General features: G+C 52.6%; 1 protein-coding gene across 1 annotated transcript in view; it reads right to left on the bottom strand.

Moving 5' to 3' along the window:
* Positions 1 to 150: 150 nt before the first annotated feature.
* The window catches only part of LOC105498044 (SMG5 nonsense mediated mRNA decay factor), a 35,649-nt gene continuing 22,308 nt past the window's right edge, over positions 151 to 13,491 (bottom strand). Inside the window, exons 14-22 of the mRNA XM_011769801.2 lie at positions 12,799 to 12,874; positions 11,914 to 12,089; positions 10,478 to 10,636; positions 4,703 to 4,762; positions 4,171 to 4,330; positions 3,654 to 3,744; positions 2,358 to 2,432; positions 1,794 to 1,932; positions 151 to 1,608 (exon numbers count right to left, since the gene is read on the bottom strand). Coding sequence (XP_011768103.2) covers positions 1,525 to 1,608; positions 1,794 to 1,932; positions 2,358 to 2,432; positions 3,654 to 3,744; positions 4,171 to 4,330; positions 4,703 to 4,762; positions 10,478 to 10,636; positions 11,914 to 12,089; positions 12,799 to 12,874 — 1,020 coding nt within the window. The 3' untranslated portion in view covers positions 151 to 1,524. The remainder of the gene's footprint in view (positions 1,609 to 1,793; positions 1,933 to 2,357; positions 2,433 to 3,653; positions 3,745 to 4,170; positions 4,331 to 4,702; positions 4,763 to 10,477; positions 10,637 to 11,913; positions 12,090 to 12,798; positions 12,875 to 13,491) is intronic.

The following is a 13,491-nucleotide window of genomic DNA, read 5'->3' as shown; positions in this document are numbered from 1 at the left end:
CCATCTCCAGGGCTTTCACTCAAATTGCCTGCTTCTTGTTCTGTTCCATCCACTTCAAAGAAGTCTTTCCAAAATGCATTTCAGGACGCCATCTTCAATGTCCCACCCCCCCATGAAACTTCTGTACAGACAGGCACCAGGAGACAGGGATTGGGCTTGGGGGGGTTTATTAAGTGATGCTTTAGTCTCAGTCTCTGCCAGCAACTGGGGGTGGGGTGACTCCACTCACCCCAGGATTTCCCAGACTTGCTGTTTTAGAGGAAAGAGGCAGGAAGCCAACTATCCTCTAAGCCACAGCTTGGGAAACTAGGCTAGTACTGGGGTGGGGGCAGCAGAGCTAAGACCCTCCACCCCCAGCCCGCAGCCTGTGCTATCCTCCCAGCCTGAGGGGGAGGAGCTGAGGCAATTCTGGCCTCAGCCTCCCACACACAGCCCTGCTCTTGGTGCGCCATTCACCGCCCTGAGCTATTCATGATCTCTGCTCCCACATATTCACCTCGACACTCCAAAAGCCAGCCCCACACTCAGCCCCTTCAGGTCTTTAGTCCTGGGGAGGGCAAAAGGAGGGACAGAGGGCTCTGACTGAGCAGCTTCAAGGGGCCTCTCCTTTCGGCCGCCCACTGAACGCCAGCCCCTTGTCCTCAGCCTCCCTTAGATAGGAAGGGGGTGGTGGCCTCAGACTGCACCCCCTTTCTTCTCTTCCTGACATCCCATTCTCTCCCAGCACAGCAGCCAAGAGCACAAAGCACAGCACCTGTAGGGCTGGTGGGCACAGGAGCCCATGCTGGCACAGGCCAGATTGCCCGCAGCCCTAGGTGGGGCCTGCTCCCTGCCCTGGAAGCTAGACAGAGGGAGACAGAAAGCAGAAGTGGGGCAATGGGATGTGCAGCCCCTGTGGCAGGAGGAGGAGCACACGAACCCTGACCCTGCTATTCGGTGCAGGCCACACCAGGCCTTGCTTCTCTAAGAGCCCCTGTGGCTGGCTCCAGAGCTGCCTGGTCCCCATAAAGGGGGCTGAAAGGAGGATGGGTGATCCTTGAGGAGGGGAAGGGTCTGCAGAGAATCACTCAGACACCAGGTATTACCCGGCTCTTCCCCCAAGAACTGGAGGGTCCAAACTCCTGGCCCCAACCACTCTGCATCTTGGGTGAGGAAGAAGGGCCTTTTCTGCTGTTCCTTCCCCTCAGAGATCCAAGAACCCACTCCAGTGAAATGCAGGTGCCCATGCCTGCCACCCGCCCCTGGAGACAGCAGGGGAGCTGAGGCAGGAAGGCTGGCCAGGGGCCCACAAGACTCTCCCAATCCAAGCACTTTCCTCACTTTCCTAACGTCTTGGCAACAAAGGGACCCCACCCTCCCAGCCGGCTCCTGGGCCCTCCCTGCAGCCTCTGAGCAGCTAGGCCTCCGTCCTGTGTGCGTGCATGAGTCTGCGTGTGGTGGGGTGACTACAGGCGCTGGTCCTGGCTGCCAGGGAGGGCAGGAGAGATCTGGAGTCAGCCCCACTGCAGGGCCTGGGGGTCAGTATCAACCAATCTCCTTCCACTGCTTGTAGAAGTCCAGAACATTCTTGATATCCACGCTGGCGTGGGCAGCGGCCTGCAGGGCTGCCTGTGGAATGGGAGGAGGAAAGATGGAGAGGGTCTGACCTCCTGAACTGAGAAGCAAATCATTGAGGCGCTGGGGAAGGAGTGATGGAAGAGAAAAATGCAGCTATGTGGAGGGTCTGGGGATGGAGTCTGCTCTGCTACCTCATCCCTATTCCACACCATCCCCCCAACTCACCCATGACCCACCTGCATGGGGCCTGAAAGCACGCTGGGGTTGTCCAGTGGAAGGCCTGTGATGATGGTCACCATGCCGCTCGGATCCTCCTCACCTGCCCCCTGGGTCAGAGTCAGCTGTTTGCAGCTGTCCAGGATCTTATAGAGAGTCCTGGGGATAGGGGGTGGAGGGGAAGATGGGCCAAGACCCAGCATTAGCACAGCCCAAACACCAGGATCTCCAGGGGACAGGGGCAGCTAGGGGCAGCTGGGGGCTGGAAGGGCAGCAAGCGGCAGTGGGCCCTGGAAGCTGGCCCTGGAGACACTATGGGGAGCCGGCAAAGGTGCGATGAGGGAAAACACCAAGCCTGAGCATCGCAAGGCCCGAAGAGGCTGATCCATCTGCCTACAGAGGAAAAGCTCAGGTGCTGGGGCAACTTCGTACTCCCCGCAAGGTGAGGCCTGCAGGAGGGCCCCGGCAGGCTACGTGTGGAGCCTCAGAATTCTCCAGCCCTACCCGTTCTCCCTAGGAATGCTCATGGAGGAGCAAGGCAGGTGGCTTGACTGAGGTTCTAGGGGTGAGGGCTAAACTGTTACCAGGCATCTGCATCCTGCCTCTTCAGCTTATGCCGCTCAAAGCTCTTTCCCACCTCTTTCTGGCAGCGAATGTACCTGCAGAGGAGATGTGCGAGTGGAGGTCAGGAGCAGGGGACTGGCAGGGCGCCTTACATGAAGCAGTCCGTTGTGGCTCTGGGGGCCTGGTTTTGCAGGTGGGGGTGGGGAACATGTCTCTCCCACCACAGCTTTGTTTGGAGCCATTCTTAAGTGGCTTCCTGGCTGCTGGGCCCAGCTCACTTTTTCTCCTGATAACATCAATTATTTGGTTCCTCTCAGGGGAGGAGCTGAGAGGGGAGAAGCAGCAGATGCTTTTCAAGTCAGGGCTTCTGGAGACAAGGTCCAAACAATCAGGCCTTGTGCAGCTTCCTGGCCAGGCAGAGCAGATGCAGAGGAGGGGGTGGGCCAGCTAGCAGGGAAAAGGAAGCTTTCTTCTTTTTTTTTTTTTTTTTTGAGTCTCGCTCTGTCGCCCAGGCTGGAGTGCAGTGGCGCAATCTCGGCTCACTGCAAGTTCCGCCTCCTGGGTTTACGCCATTCTCCTGCCTCAGCCTCCTGAGTAGCTGGGACTACAGGCGCCCGCCACCGCGCCCAGCTAATTTTTTGTATTTTTAGTAGAGACGGGGTTTCACCGTGGTCTCGATCTCCTGACCTTGTGATCCGCCCGCCTCGGCCTCCCAAAGTGCTGGGATTACAGGCGTGAGCCACCGCGCCCGGCCAGGAAGCTTTCTTCTTATTCCCTACACCCTCTGCCTAGTCCTCCTCTGGCCCTAAAGGCCAGAAGGGCAGGCCTGTACTGGCTCAGCATCTGCTACATGCTGCCAGCTGCCCCTCCCTGGCTGGCTTCAGTCTCACCACTCTCTCAGCTCAGCGGGGAGGTGGGAAGCCCCTGGGCAGCCTGGAAGAAGGCCTTCACACTCTGAGAAACCTGATCACCTGTCCCAACCCTAAAGCAGGAGAAATTCCTATAAAGTCTAAAGCTGGGGGAAGGAGGTCTGCTCCCTTCTCCCCAGTGGGTGCTGATCACAGGCTTGTCGCAGAGGAAGGACAGCAGCTCAGTGCTACCCACAGGGCTCCTGGCCCCTTTGGTCACCCTCTATTTCAGCACCTACAACCTTGACTTCTGATTATCTCTGGTATCACTGCCCATGCAGTGAGCTGACTGTGAGTAGAGATGGGTATGTATGTGTCTTACCCATAGGGAGCAAGCAGCTCATAAGCATGTGTCGTCCGAAAGACGGATCCAGGGCTCAGCACAAGTCCAGCCAGGCCTGCACTCACCTGTTTCCTTTTTTAAACTCTGCCTCCAGGTACCGAATCCCATCCCGGGCCCCTGGGTGTTCCTTCTTCAGCAAATCCAGGCCATCGATCACTGGTGGGCAAGGTGGGGGTAGGAAAGGACAAAACAGATAAGCTCCGACTGCTGTGACAAGGGGCTCTGGAGGAAGTATCTGAGCTCACCTCAGTACACTCTTCAGGCAGAGAAGGGACCCTGGCTCCAGAGAGGGTTCCCAAAGTTCTCTGAAAATGTGACCTTCTGCCAGCAATATACTTGGCAATTTACCAAGTGCTTTCACATTATATTCACTTACATTTTCTGTTTCTCCCAACTGTCTTGTGAGGCAGAACAGGGATTGTTATGTCCATTTCACAGATGAAGTGACGGGTTCATAAAGGTGGTAAGACTTGACTAAGGTGACTGTGTATAAACTGGGCCCAAATAAGGTCTCCTAATCCCAAGCCCAGAATCTCCTTTAGCCATACTCTATCTGTCCCCTTATCTCTCCAATGTACTTACCTGTCCTTGGGATGATGACAATGAAGCGGCCACTGGTGGCCAGTTGGCGGATGACAGGGAGATGGTGGCAGAGGGCCTGGGTATCGGGGACGAGGTAGGGAGACATGGCTGACTGGGCCTTGGGCTGCTGCAGGCTGCCCTCCAGCTGAGACACTTCGAGCTGGTGAGAGAGGGCAGGGTGGGCACAGCTGCGGGGGACCCCTGCAGCCAGGCTGGGGGAAGAGTGGTGCTCAAGGTGGCTCTTATAGGGCTCCTCCTGTTAAGGGGATCAGAGGACCCTTTCTATCAATGGCTTTGGGGGGAAAGTAGACAGAAGTAAGGGTTAAAGAGAAAGGGAGAGACAGAAGTGAAGGCAGAAAGGAGGCACATGGCTGAATGAAGAGTGAGTAGTAAGGAGGATGATCTGGGAGAAGTGGAGGGACACAGAGGCAACAGAGCAGGGGGACTGCAGCGGAAGGGGGAGACCTGCCAGTAAGGTTGAAGCAAAAGCTCTACCAAGTGCAGAAGAAGCACTTGGGCCCTGATTTCCTACCTGAAGTCGTAGCTGAGCCATGTCTCTCATGAGCCTGTTCCGACGAGCTTCCTCCTGTGCCTATGAGGGAAACAACGAGCTATAAGGAGCTGGGGTACACATTCCCTTCTCCAGTCATCAGGAAGACCAAGAGGGTTTCCTGGGGTCTCAGTGTGACCTCATGCAAAGTCACTCTCTAGCACTGCTGCTAAATGAGGGGAGGAGAGCCATGGAAGAACAAATATTCTTCTGCTGCACTCTGAACACTTCCGTTACCAACCCGAGGCAGGTCATGATGTTGCAGGCCCTGCAGGGGACGGGGAGCAGACAGCCATGTGCCGTTGCCATGCAGGACATCACCTGGCTGTGCCTCAGGATTCAATCTCTGCTCTTCTCAATCTGGTCTCCCCTCCCAGGAGATCCTACCCAAGCACTTCCTCACCTTCTACCCCCATCCACTTGCTAACATCTTCCAAATCTGCAGATTCAGCCCAAGCCTGACCATCCTGAGCTCCAGATCCACACATCCAACTGCCTACTCAGCAGCCCCATCTGCTCCTCAGAACCTGCGTCTCTTCCTCTAGTGTTCCCTAGCCTAGTAAATAAACCACAGTCTGCCCAAGTCAGAAAGTTCAGGGTTGGCTTTGAGTCTTCCCTCCCTCTCAGCCTCAGAAGTTATCAGCTTCCCTGTCCTGTCAATTGTGCCCCCTAAACAGCGTGCAAATCCTCCCACCTCCACTGTGAAACCCCAGTCTAAGCCAACACCTCTCCTTGACTACTGTAACAAACACGTACTGGTCTCTGCCTCTAATTCAATCCCTTTTCTCTACCTACAACCAAGGCAATCTTTTAAAAACCATCTGATGCCCACTATAGCCCTACCTAAGTCTTCTGATCCCTTTCCTCTGTATTCTGGGTAAAGTTCAAATTCCTTAGTGTGGGCTAAAAGATGAGGTTAAGGATGGGGACTTTATCCTGTAAGATACGGGGAGTCACTGAAGACTCTTTTTATTATGCTTTTCTTTTTTTTTTTTTTTTGAGACAGGGTCTCACTCTGTCACTCAGGCTGGAGTGCAGTGCCACAATTCCCGTTTGCTGCTACCTCTGCCTCCCGGGCTCAAATGATCCTCCTGCCTCAGCCCCCCAACTAGCTGGGACTACAGGCACATGCCACCATGCCTGGCTAAGTTTTGTATTTTTTGTAGAGAGTGGGTTTCACCATGTTGCTCAGGCTGGTCTCAAACTCCTGGGGCTGAAGCAATCTGCCCGCCTTGGCCTCCCAAAGTGCTGGGATTACCGGTGTGAGCCAAAGCGCCTGGCCCACTGAAGACTCTTTGATGACCAAAGTGGCATCACCAAAGTGGTGCTTTAAAATTTTAATCTTGGCCGGGTGCGGTGGCTCACACCTGTAATCCCAGCACTTTGGGAGGCCGAGGCAGGCGGATCACCTAAGGTCAGGAGTTCGAGAGCAGCCTGGCCAACATGGCAAAACCCTATCTCTACTAAAAATACAAAAATTAGCTTGGCGTGGTGTCGCGTGCCTGTAATCCCAGCTACTTGAGAGGCTGAGGCAGGGAAATTGCTTGAACCTGGACAGCAGAGGTTGCAGTGAGCCGAGACAGAGCCACTGTACTACAACCTGGGCGACAGAGCAAGACTCCATCTCAAAATAAATAAAATAAAATAAAATAATAAAATATTAATGTTGGGGCCAGGCATGGTAGTTCACACCTGTAATCCCAGCATTTTGGGAGGCTGAGGTCAGGAGTTTGAGACCAGCCTGGCCAACATGGTGAAACCCTGACTCTACTAAAAACACAAAAATTGGGGCTGAGCACAGTGGTTCATGCCTGTAATCCCAGCACTTTGGGAGGCTGAGGTGGGTGGATCATGAGGTCAGGAGTTCGAGACCAGCCTGACCAACATGGTGAAATCGTCTCTACTAAAAATATAAAAATTAGCCAGTCGTGGTGGCATGTGCCTGCAATCCCAGCTACTCAGAAGGCTGAGGCAGGAGAATCGCTTGAACCCGGGAGGCGGAAGTTGCAGTGAGCCAAGATCATGCCATTGTACTGCAGCCTGCACAACAAGAGCAAAACTCTGTCTCAAAATAAATAAATAAATAAAAATACAAAATTAAAATTAAATATAATATTAATCTTGGGGTCAGGCACTGTAGCTCACGCCTGTAATCCCAGCAATATGGGAGGCCAAGGCAGGAGGACTGCTTGAGCTCTGGAGTTTGGGACCACCCTCAGCAATACAGCAAGATCACATTTCTACAAAAAATATATATATTTTTTTTATCTGAAAAATTAATCAAGCCTGTAGTCCTAGCTACTCAGGTGGCTGAGGCAGGGGGACTGCTTGAGCCTAGGAGTTCAAGGCTGCAGTGAGCTATGGTCGTGCCACTGCATTTCAGCCTGGGTCAACAGAGCAAGACCCTGTGTCAAAAAAAGAAAAAAATTCTCATTCTCATCATGAGACAACATCACACAAACCCAAATTGAGGGACACTATGAAATAACTGACCAGTACTCTTCAAAAGTGTCATACCAGGAAAGAGAAGGAAAAACTGAGAACTGTCAGAGATTGCATGAGACCAAGGATACATGACAGTCAAACATACTGTGGGTCCTGGACTGGATTACAAAGAGAAAACACACATTAGTAGGAAGACTAGGGAAAGAGGAATAAAGTCTACAGTTTCTCCAGCCTGGGTGACAGAGCAAGACTCCATCTCAAAAAAAAAAAAAAAAAAAAAAAAAAAAAAAAAAAAAAGAAGAAAAGAAAAGAAAATGTAGAAAGACAAAGGAACATTCCCAAGGTTGGAAAGTACAGTCAATGGTAGAACCAGGGCTCTGGAGTTGGACACACTGTGGAGTTCTTATCCTGGCTCTTTCTGCTGCTTTAGAGACTTAGCTTCTCTGTAGGCCAAGTGGGCACTAGGAGTTGTGGGGGCTGTAGTAACTCCACTCTCAACCCCCTGCAGAGTCCTGCACAACAAAGAACTGTCCTGCCCAAAGTGCCAAGAGTGTCCCCTTGAGAAAGTGTAGACGAATGGAAGCAGAAGGCCAGAGCCTAGGTGACAGCCATTTTCTCTTGCTCTCTCTTTTTTTTTTTTTTTTTGAGGCAGGGTCTCACTGTCACCCAGGTTGGAGGGCTGCGGCAAGATCTTGGCTCACTGCAGCCTCAACCTCCTGGGAGAGTCATTTTCTGACGGGCCCTGTGGGCAAACTGGTAAGCAAGGGAGGCACCACAAACTCTTCCCACTGCAGAACTCAAGCCCATGAGTTGCTTTTAGACTAAAATGGTAATTGTGAAACCCCTTATTCAAGAGAGGGGGATGGGGGCACTTGTGTAAAAGCCCCCCCAGAGAACTAGTGCAGGTGAGTGGGATCGGCCTGGACCCAAGAAGAGGGAGCTGTGCTAATCTGAGACTCTGACATCACCAACCCAGCATTTCAAACAGATGTGGGCCTACGTATTCCTCAGAGGGAAAGCCTACCTTCAGAGGTCCCATCAGCAGGTACTACAGCCCCCGCAACTCCTAGTGCCCACCTGGCCTACAGAGAAGCTAAGTCTCTAAAGCAGCAGAAAGAGCCAGGATAAGAACTCCACAGTGTGTCCAACTCCAGAGCCCTGGCTCTACCATTGACTACTTTCTGATCTTGGGAATGTTCCTTTGTCTTTCAACATTTTCTTTTCTTTTTTTTTTTTTTTTGAGATGGAGTCTTGCTCTGTTGCCCAGGCTGGAGTGCAGTGGCACGATCATGACTCACTGCAACCTCTGCCTCCTGGGTTCAGGTGATTCTTCTGCCTTAGCCTCCCGAGTAGCTGGGACTACAGGCACCCGCCACCATGCCCAGCTATTTTTTGTATTTTTAGTAGAGACGAGGTTTCACCATGTTGGTCAGGCTGTTCTTGAACTCCTGACCTCAAGTGATCCGCCCACCTTGGCCTCCCAAAGTGCTGGGATTATAGGCGTGAGTCACAGCGCCCAGCCTACAGTTTCTTATCTATAAAATGGACAATGCAAACACCTACCTCACTGGGCTGCTGCAAGGGTTAAATGAGATGTCACATGCAAACCAGGCTGTGCACAGAGAAAGCTCATGATAAACGTGACGACAACACTCCTCTGACTGGGGATAAGCCCTTTGGGGTAAAAGCCTGTGACTCAAGCAGAGGAGGAGGCAGCCCCAGCAAGCAACATGGCCTGTGTCTAGCTTGGCCTGTGGATTCTAGCACCACATGAGAAGGGCTTGCAGGTACTCCCTGCCCCCGACAGGAGGAGTGTCTTCAGGAGCTTTAGGCTGGAGGAAATGCCTGCAAAAACTAACGTTTTTTGAAGCCGTCTAACTTCCCCATAATTATTTTTGTAACCCCCCCACCCCCGCTGCCCCATGTCTTCCCCTATGGACTAGCAATAAAAGCCTTAACACAAAAGGTTTGTTTTTAACAGAATGTGCTTGTTTATAAGACAGTAAGGAAGGGAGTTTCTGGGGAGCTTTTGCCCCTTTCCAGCCAAGCAGAATGCCCACAAGAAATGGCACTCAGACAGGGTGGGGAAGCTGCTGGCCCTGGGACGGGTGGAAAGGAAGAATGTGGAGGAGGGGATTGGCTTGAGATGAAGAAGAAACCCTGAGGGGTTGCTGAGACACATCATACTTCTTGTGCCACACACTAACACCCCAAATGTACTGGTGCCACTTAGCTCAGGGTGGTGTATTGGGAAACATGCCCAGAGCTGTGCAGGCCCCACTGTGAAAACCAGATTGCTGCCCACAAGAGAAAGGACGGTCTTGTTCACTGCTGTAACCCCAGTGCCTAGAATACTGTCATGTCTGGCACAAAGTGGGTTCTTGATAAATATTCGTGGAATGAATTACTGGATGGAAAAGAGGTAACACAGGCCACTTTCAATCCTTTGGGGCCCCTGTGGGATGGGTCCATGTCTGGGATGGGAAGGTTCCTTCACGGCCCCTTATACCAGGAGCCCTCCACTCCCTTCTGTTCCTCAGTCTTTATCCCTCTTAAATGAAAGGGAATAGACAGAACATTTGCTAAGCACACACATACTCTGTAAGACAATGTGCAAGGCACCTCATATCCACTATTATTCCATCTTCAAAAAACTCCATAAAGTGGATTCTATTTGTTCCCACAAAACTGACAAGGAAACTGGCTTGGTGGGGTTAAGTGACTTGATCAATTCATAGACTAAGAGGTGACAGAGATGGCCTCAACTCCAGGTCAGTCTGGGTACAGGTCTTGAGCTAGGCAGCCTCTGCTCAAAGCCCCTCTCAGACCAGGCGTGGTGGCTCACGCCTGTAATCCCAGTAGTTTGGGAGGCCAAGGCAAGCAGATCACAAGGTCAAGAGATCAAGACCATCCTGGCCAACATGGTGAAACCCCATCTCTACTAAAAATACAAAAATTAGCTGGGCGTGGTGGCGCACGCCTGTAGTCCCAGCTACTCGGGAGGCTGAGGTAGGAGAATCGCTTGAACCTGGGAGCCGGAGGTTGCAGTGAGCTGAGACCACGCCACTGCACTCCAGCCTGGCGACAGAGCAAGACTCCGTCTCAAAAAAAAAAGCCCCCTCTCAGTCCCTGTCTATCAGTCTTATCCCTTAGTCCCTCCCAGGCCTCCCTCCCAGCCTTCCCTCCCCTCTTCCTAGGCATGTTACTAATGTCCTTCAGATGGAGACCACCAGTGGGTCTGAGCCTCTTGCCCTGGTTTCTCAGTAAGCCCAATGGGAGCATAGCTGACGGGGAGGGGAAGGCCTGACTCACCATTCGGAACTGTGCCTGGGCCTGCTGCAGCAGGCTCTCCTGCTCAGACTGGGCAATGCTGACGAAGATGCCAACCTCTGGGTTGAACTGCAGGATGCTGCCTTGCAGGCGGGCGATGAAATGACCAAAGCTGCGGATGCAGCAGATGCGCACCACTGACTGTGGGGAGATACAGGAGCCCAGCGCCGCTGAGCAGGGCCCTCTAGACCCACCCTGCCCTCCAGGACCCCCCACTTCCTCCCTCCCACCTCCCTGCTGGCCCAGCCACCTTAGCAATGAGGGCTCTAGGGGAAGACTTGCGGTGTATGGGGTGGAAAGGAGAAACACTAAGGCCCAGAGCCTCTAACTGCCAGAAAACGAGTAGGTACAGCAAGGAAACTCCTAGGAGAACCAGAGAACCAGGACTTGGGCTAAGAAACAAGAGCAAAGGGCACTGGGCTGGAAGTGAGGAGACCTGGATTCTAATGCCATCTCTCTCCTAATGCTTCTCACATGCTCCAGGAGACCAAACTAGACCACATTTTCCAATTGTTTTGGGACAGAATCTCGCTTTGTCACCCAGTCTGGAGTGCAGTGGTGTGATTACAGCTCACTGCAGCCTCTACCTCCTGGGCTCAAGCCATCCTCTTGCCTCGGCCCCCGAGTAGCTGGGACTACAGGCGTGCACCGCCATGCCCAGCTAATTTTCGTATTTTTTGACAGAAATGAGGTCCTGCCATATTGCCCAGGCTGTTCTTAAACTCCTGAGCTCAAGGGATCCACCTGCCTTGGCCCAAAGTGCTGGGATTACAGAGGTGAGCCATTACACCTGGCCCCAACTTATTTTTGTGGTCAGTAAAACCCTTCTTCCCTCTCAAATAAAAATCTTATGTAGAACTCTAAAATATAAACCAGAGCCAAGCAGCTCTGGTTGGAGAGGAAGCAGCCAGGTGGTTCGTGTATGCCAGGACCGGGTGGCCTGTCTGCTTGGCTTCCCTCTGCTGCCCCCAAATGGCCCATGTGGTGATGGAGATTTAAGGGTGAAAGTTGCTGGACTAAGGGGGCAGCACATTCCCTTCCAGCTCTAACTTTCTATGATTGTTTCATGTTCAGCTCAGAGCAGGCTGGGCCCAGAGTTAGAAAAGAGACTGATAAGATTTCAAAGCCCTAATAACTATTTGTTCTGCCCTTTACAGAAGGCAGAGAAAGGAGGGGGGTGGTTGTTCTACAATAGTAGAAACTAAGAATGGCAGACCTTTAGAAGGACATCCTGCCAAGGCAGGAAAAAAGCTAAAATGGCTCACTGAATGAAGAAGGAAGCATAGCCTGTAGCCCCAAGGACACCGTCCCTGTCTGGGTGGAAGAGGGCATCCTGCCCCCTCCCTCCCCAGACCTGAACCCGTTTGCCGCTGTGTGTGACTGACAAACAGCTGTGGCATAAGAAATGCTATCCTTACCTCCTCTAAGGTGCTGAGCAGGGGCCGATCTGTGTCAAAGTTAAAGCGTCTGTGGGCAGCTCGGAGCGGGGGCAGGTTACGAAGAGCCATGTCCTCCGGGAGCAGAAGGCTAGAGGGGAGGTCAGGCAGTTCACAACCTTCAACAAGATCTTGGACCTCAGGACACAAGGCCAGGCCTGGGCAGAAGAAGGACACGTAAGACCATCTGTTCTGTGGGAACTCCCAGTCAGAGAGACACAGCCCTTCCCTTTGGGAATTATCAGGCTGATGAGACGATGAGACAGGACATACCCTAGGACAATGGGGAGAGATGGAGGGAGTGAAGGAAAGAGAGATGGACACGTAAGAGCCAGTCAGGCAGAGCAGAGGGGCTCAGGAAGAACAAGGATGGCTCAGGTTAGGAAGGCTTCCTGACAGAAGGGACAATTACATTGGGATGGAAATGAGAGGAGGGGCTCAGGATGAATGAATAGCCCTTGGCAAGTCTTAGGGGGTAGGAGCAGGTGGAGTTTTCCAGCTGGAAGGTGGTAGGAGGAGATGAGCCAGACAAATAAACTTGGTAGATCAAAGTCAATTCTCAATGACCACAGACATCAATGCAACAGCAGCAGCTAGGTCTGGCTCCCAGGGCCCTCTCACTCTGCCCTTACCTTCCCCAGGGAGCATACTCCCTTGCTGACCAGGTCACCTGCCCACAGTGCAGCAGTGTTGGGGTGGGAAACCGGAGAGGCCTAGACCACACAATGACTGCTGTGTGCTAGGGAGGCTGGCAGTGAATCCCATTAACCTCCTTACCCCAATGGCTGGGTTATGGGGAGGCGGGATGGGCTTAGTAGGGCCATTGAGAGAGAAAAGAAAGGAGGGTAGTGCCAGGGACCTACTCACCAGACTCCTGGAGTTCGCCAGCAGCAGGCAACAGATTCAGCAATACAGACAGGCGGTTCCACAGACTTTGAGAGCTCTGGGGAGAGAGAAGGGAGAGGAGGCCTTCAGCCAGAGACAGTGGTGAACAGCAGTGAGCAAGGAAAGCACCACCCTGGAGGATCTGGCCTATGTTCAGAGGCCTATGGGGGTTTGATTTAAAAACTAACAAAAAAAGCCTGGGCAACAAGGCTAAACCTTCTCTCTAAAAAAAAAAATACAAAAATTAACTGGGCTGGCTGGACATGGTGGTTCATGCCTTTAATCCCAGCACTTTGGAAGGCCAAGGTAGGCGGATCACCTGAGGTCAGGAGTTGGAGACCAGCTTGGCCAATATGATGACACTTCATCTCTACTAAAAACACAAAAAAATTTAGCTGGGCACGGTGGCAAGTGCCTATAATCCCAGCTACTTGGGAGGCTGAGGCAGAAGAATTGCTTGAACCCAGGAGGCAGAGGCTGCAGTGAGCTGAGACTCTGCCATTGCACTCCAGCCTGGGCAATGAGAACGAAACTCCTTCTTGAAAAAAAAAAAAAAAAAAAAAATTAGCCAGGCATGGTGGCATGCGCTTGTAGTACCAGCTACTGGGCAGGCTGAGTTGGGAGAATCACTTGAGCCCAGGTTGAGGCTGCAGTGGGAGCTGAGGTACACCACTG

Source organism: Macaca nemestrina, chromosome 1, assembly GCF_043159975.1.
Source record: "Macaca nemestrina isolate mMacNem1 chromosome 1, mMacNem.hap1, whole genome shotgun sequence".
NCBI classification, from domain to species: Eukaryota; Metazoa; Chordata; class Mammalia; order Primates; family Cercopithecidae; genus Macaca; species Macaca nemestrina.
The sequence above is the reverse complement of the archived record's forward strand: the minus strand, read 5'-3'. Positions and strand labels throughout refer to the sequence as shown.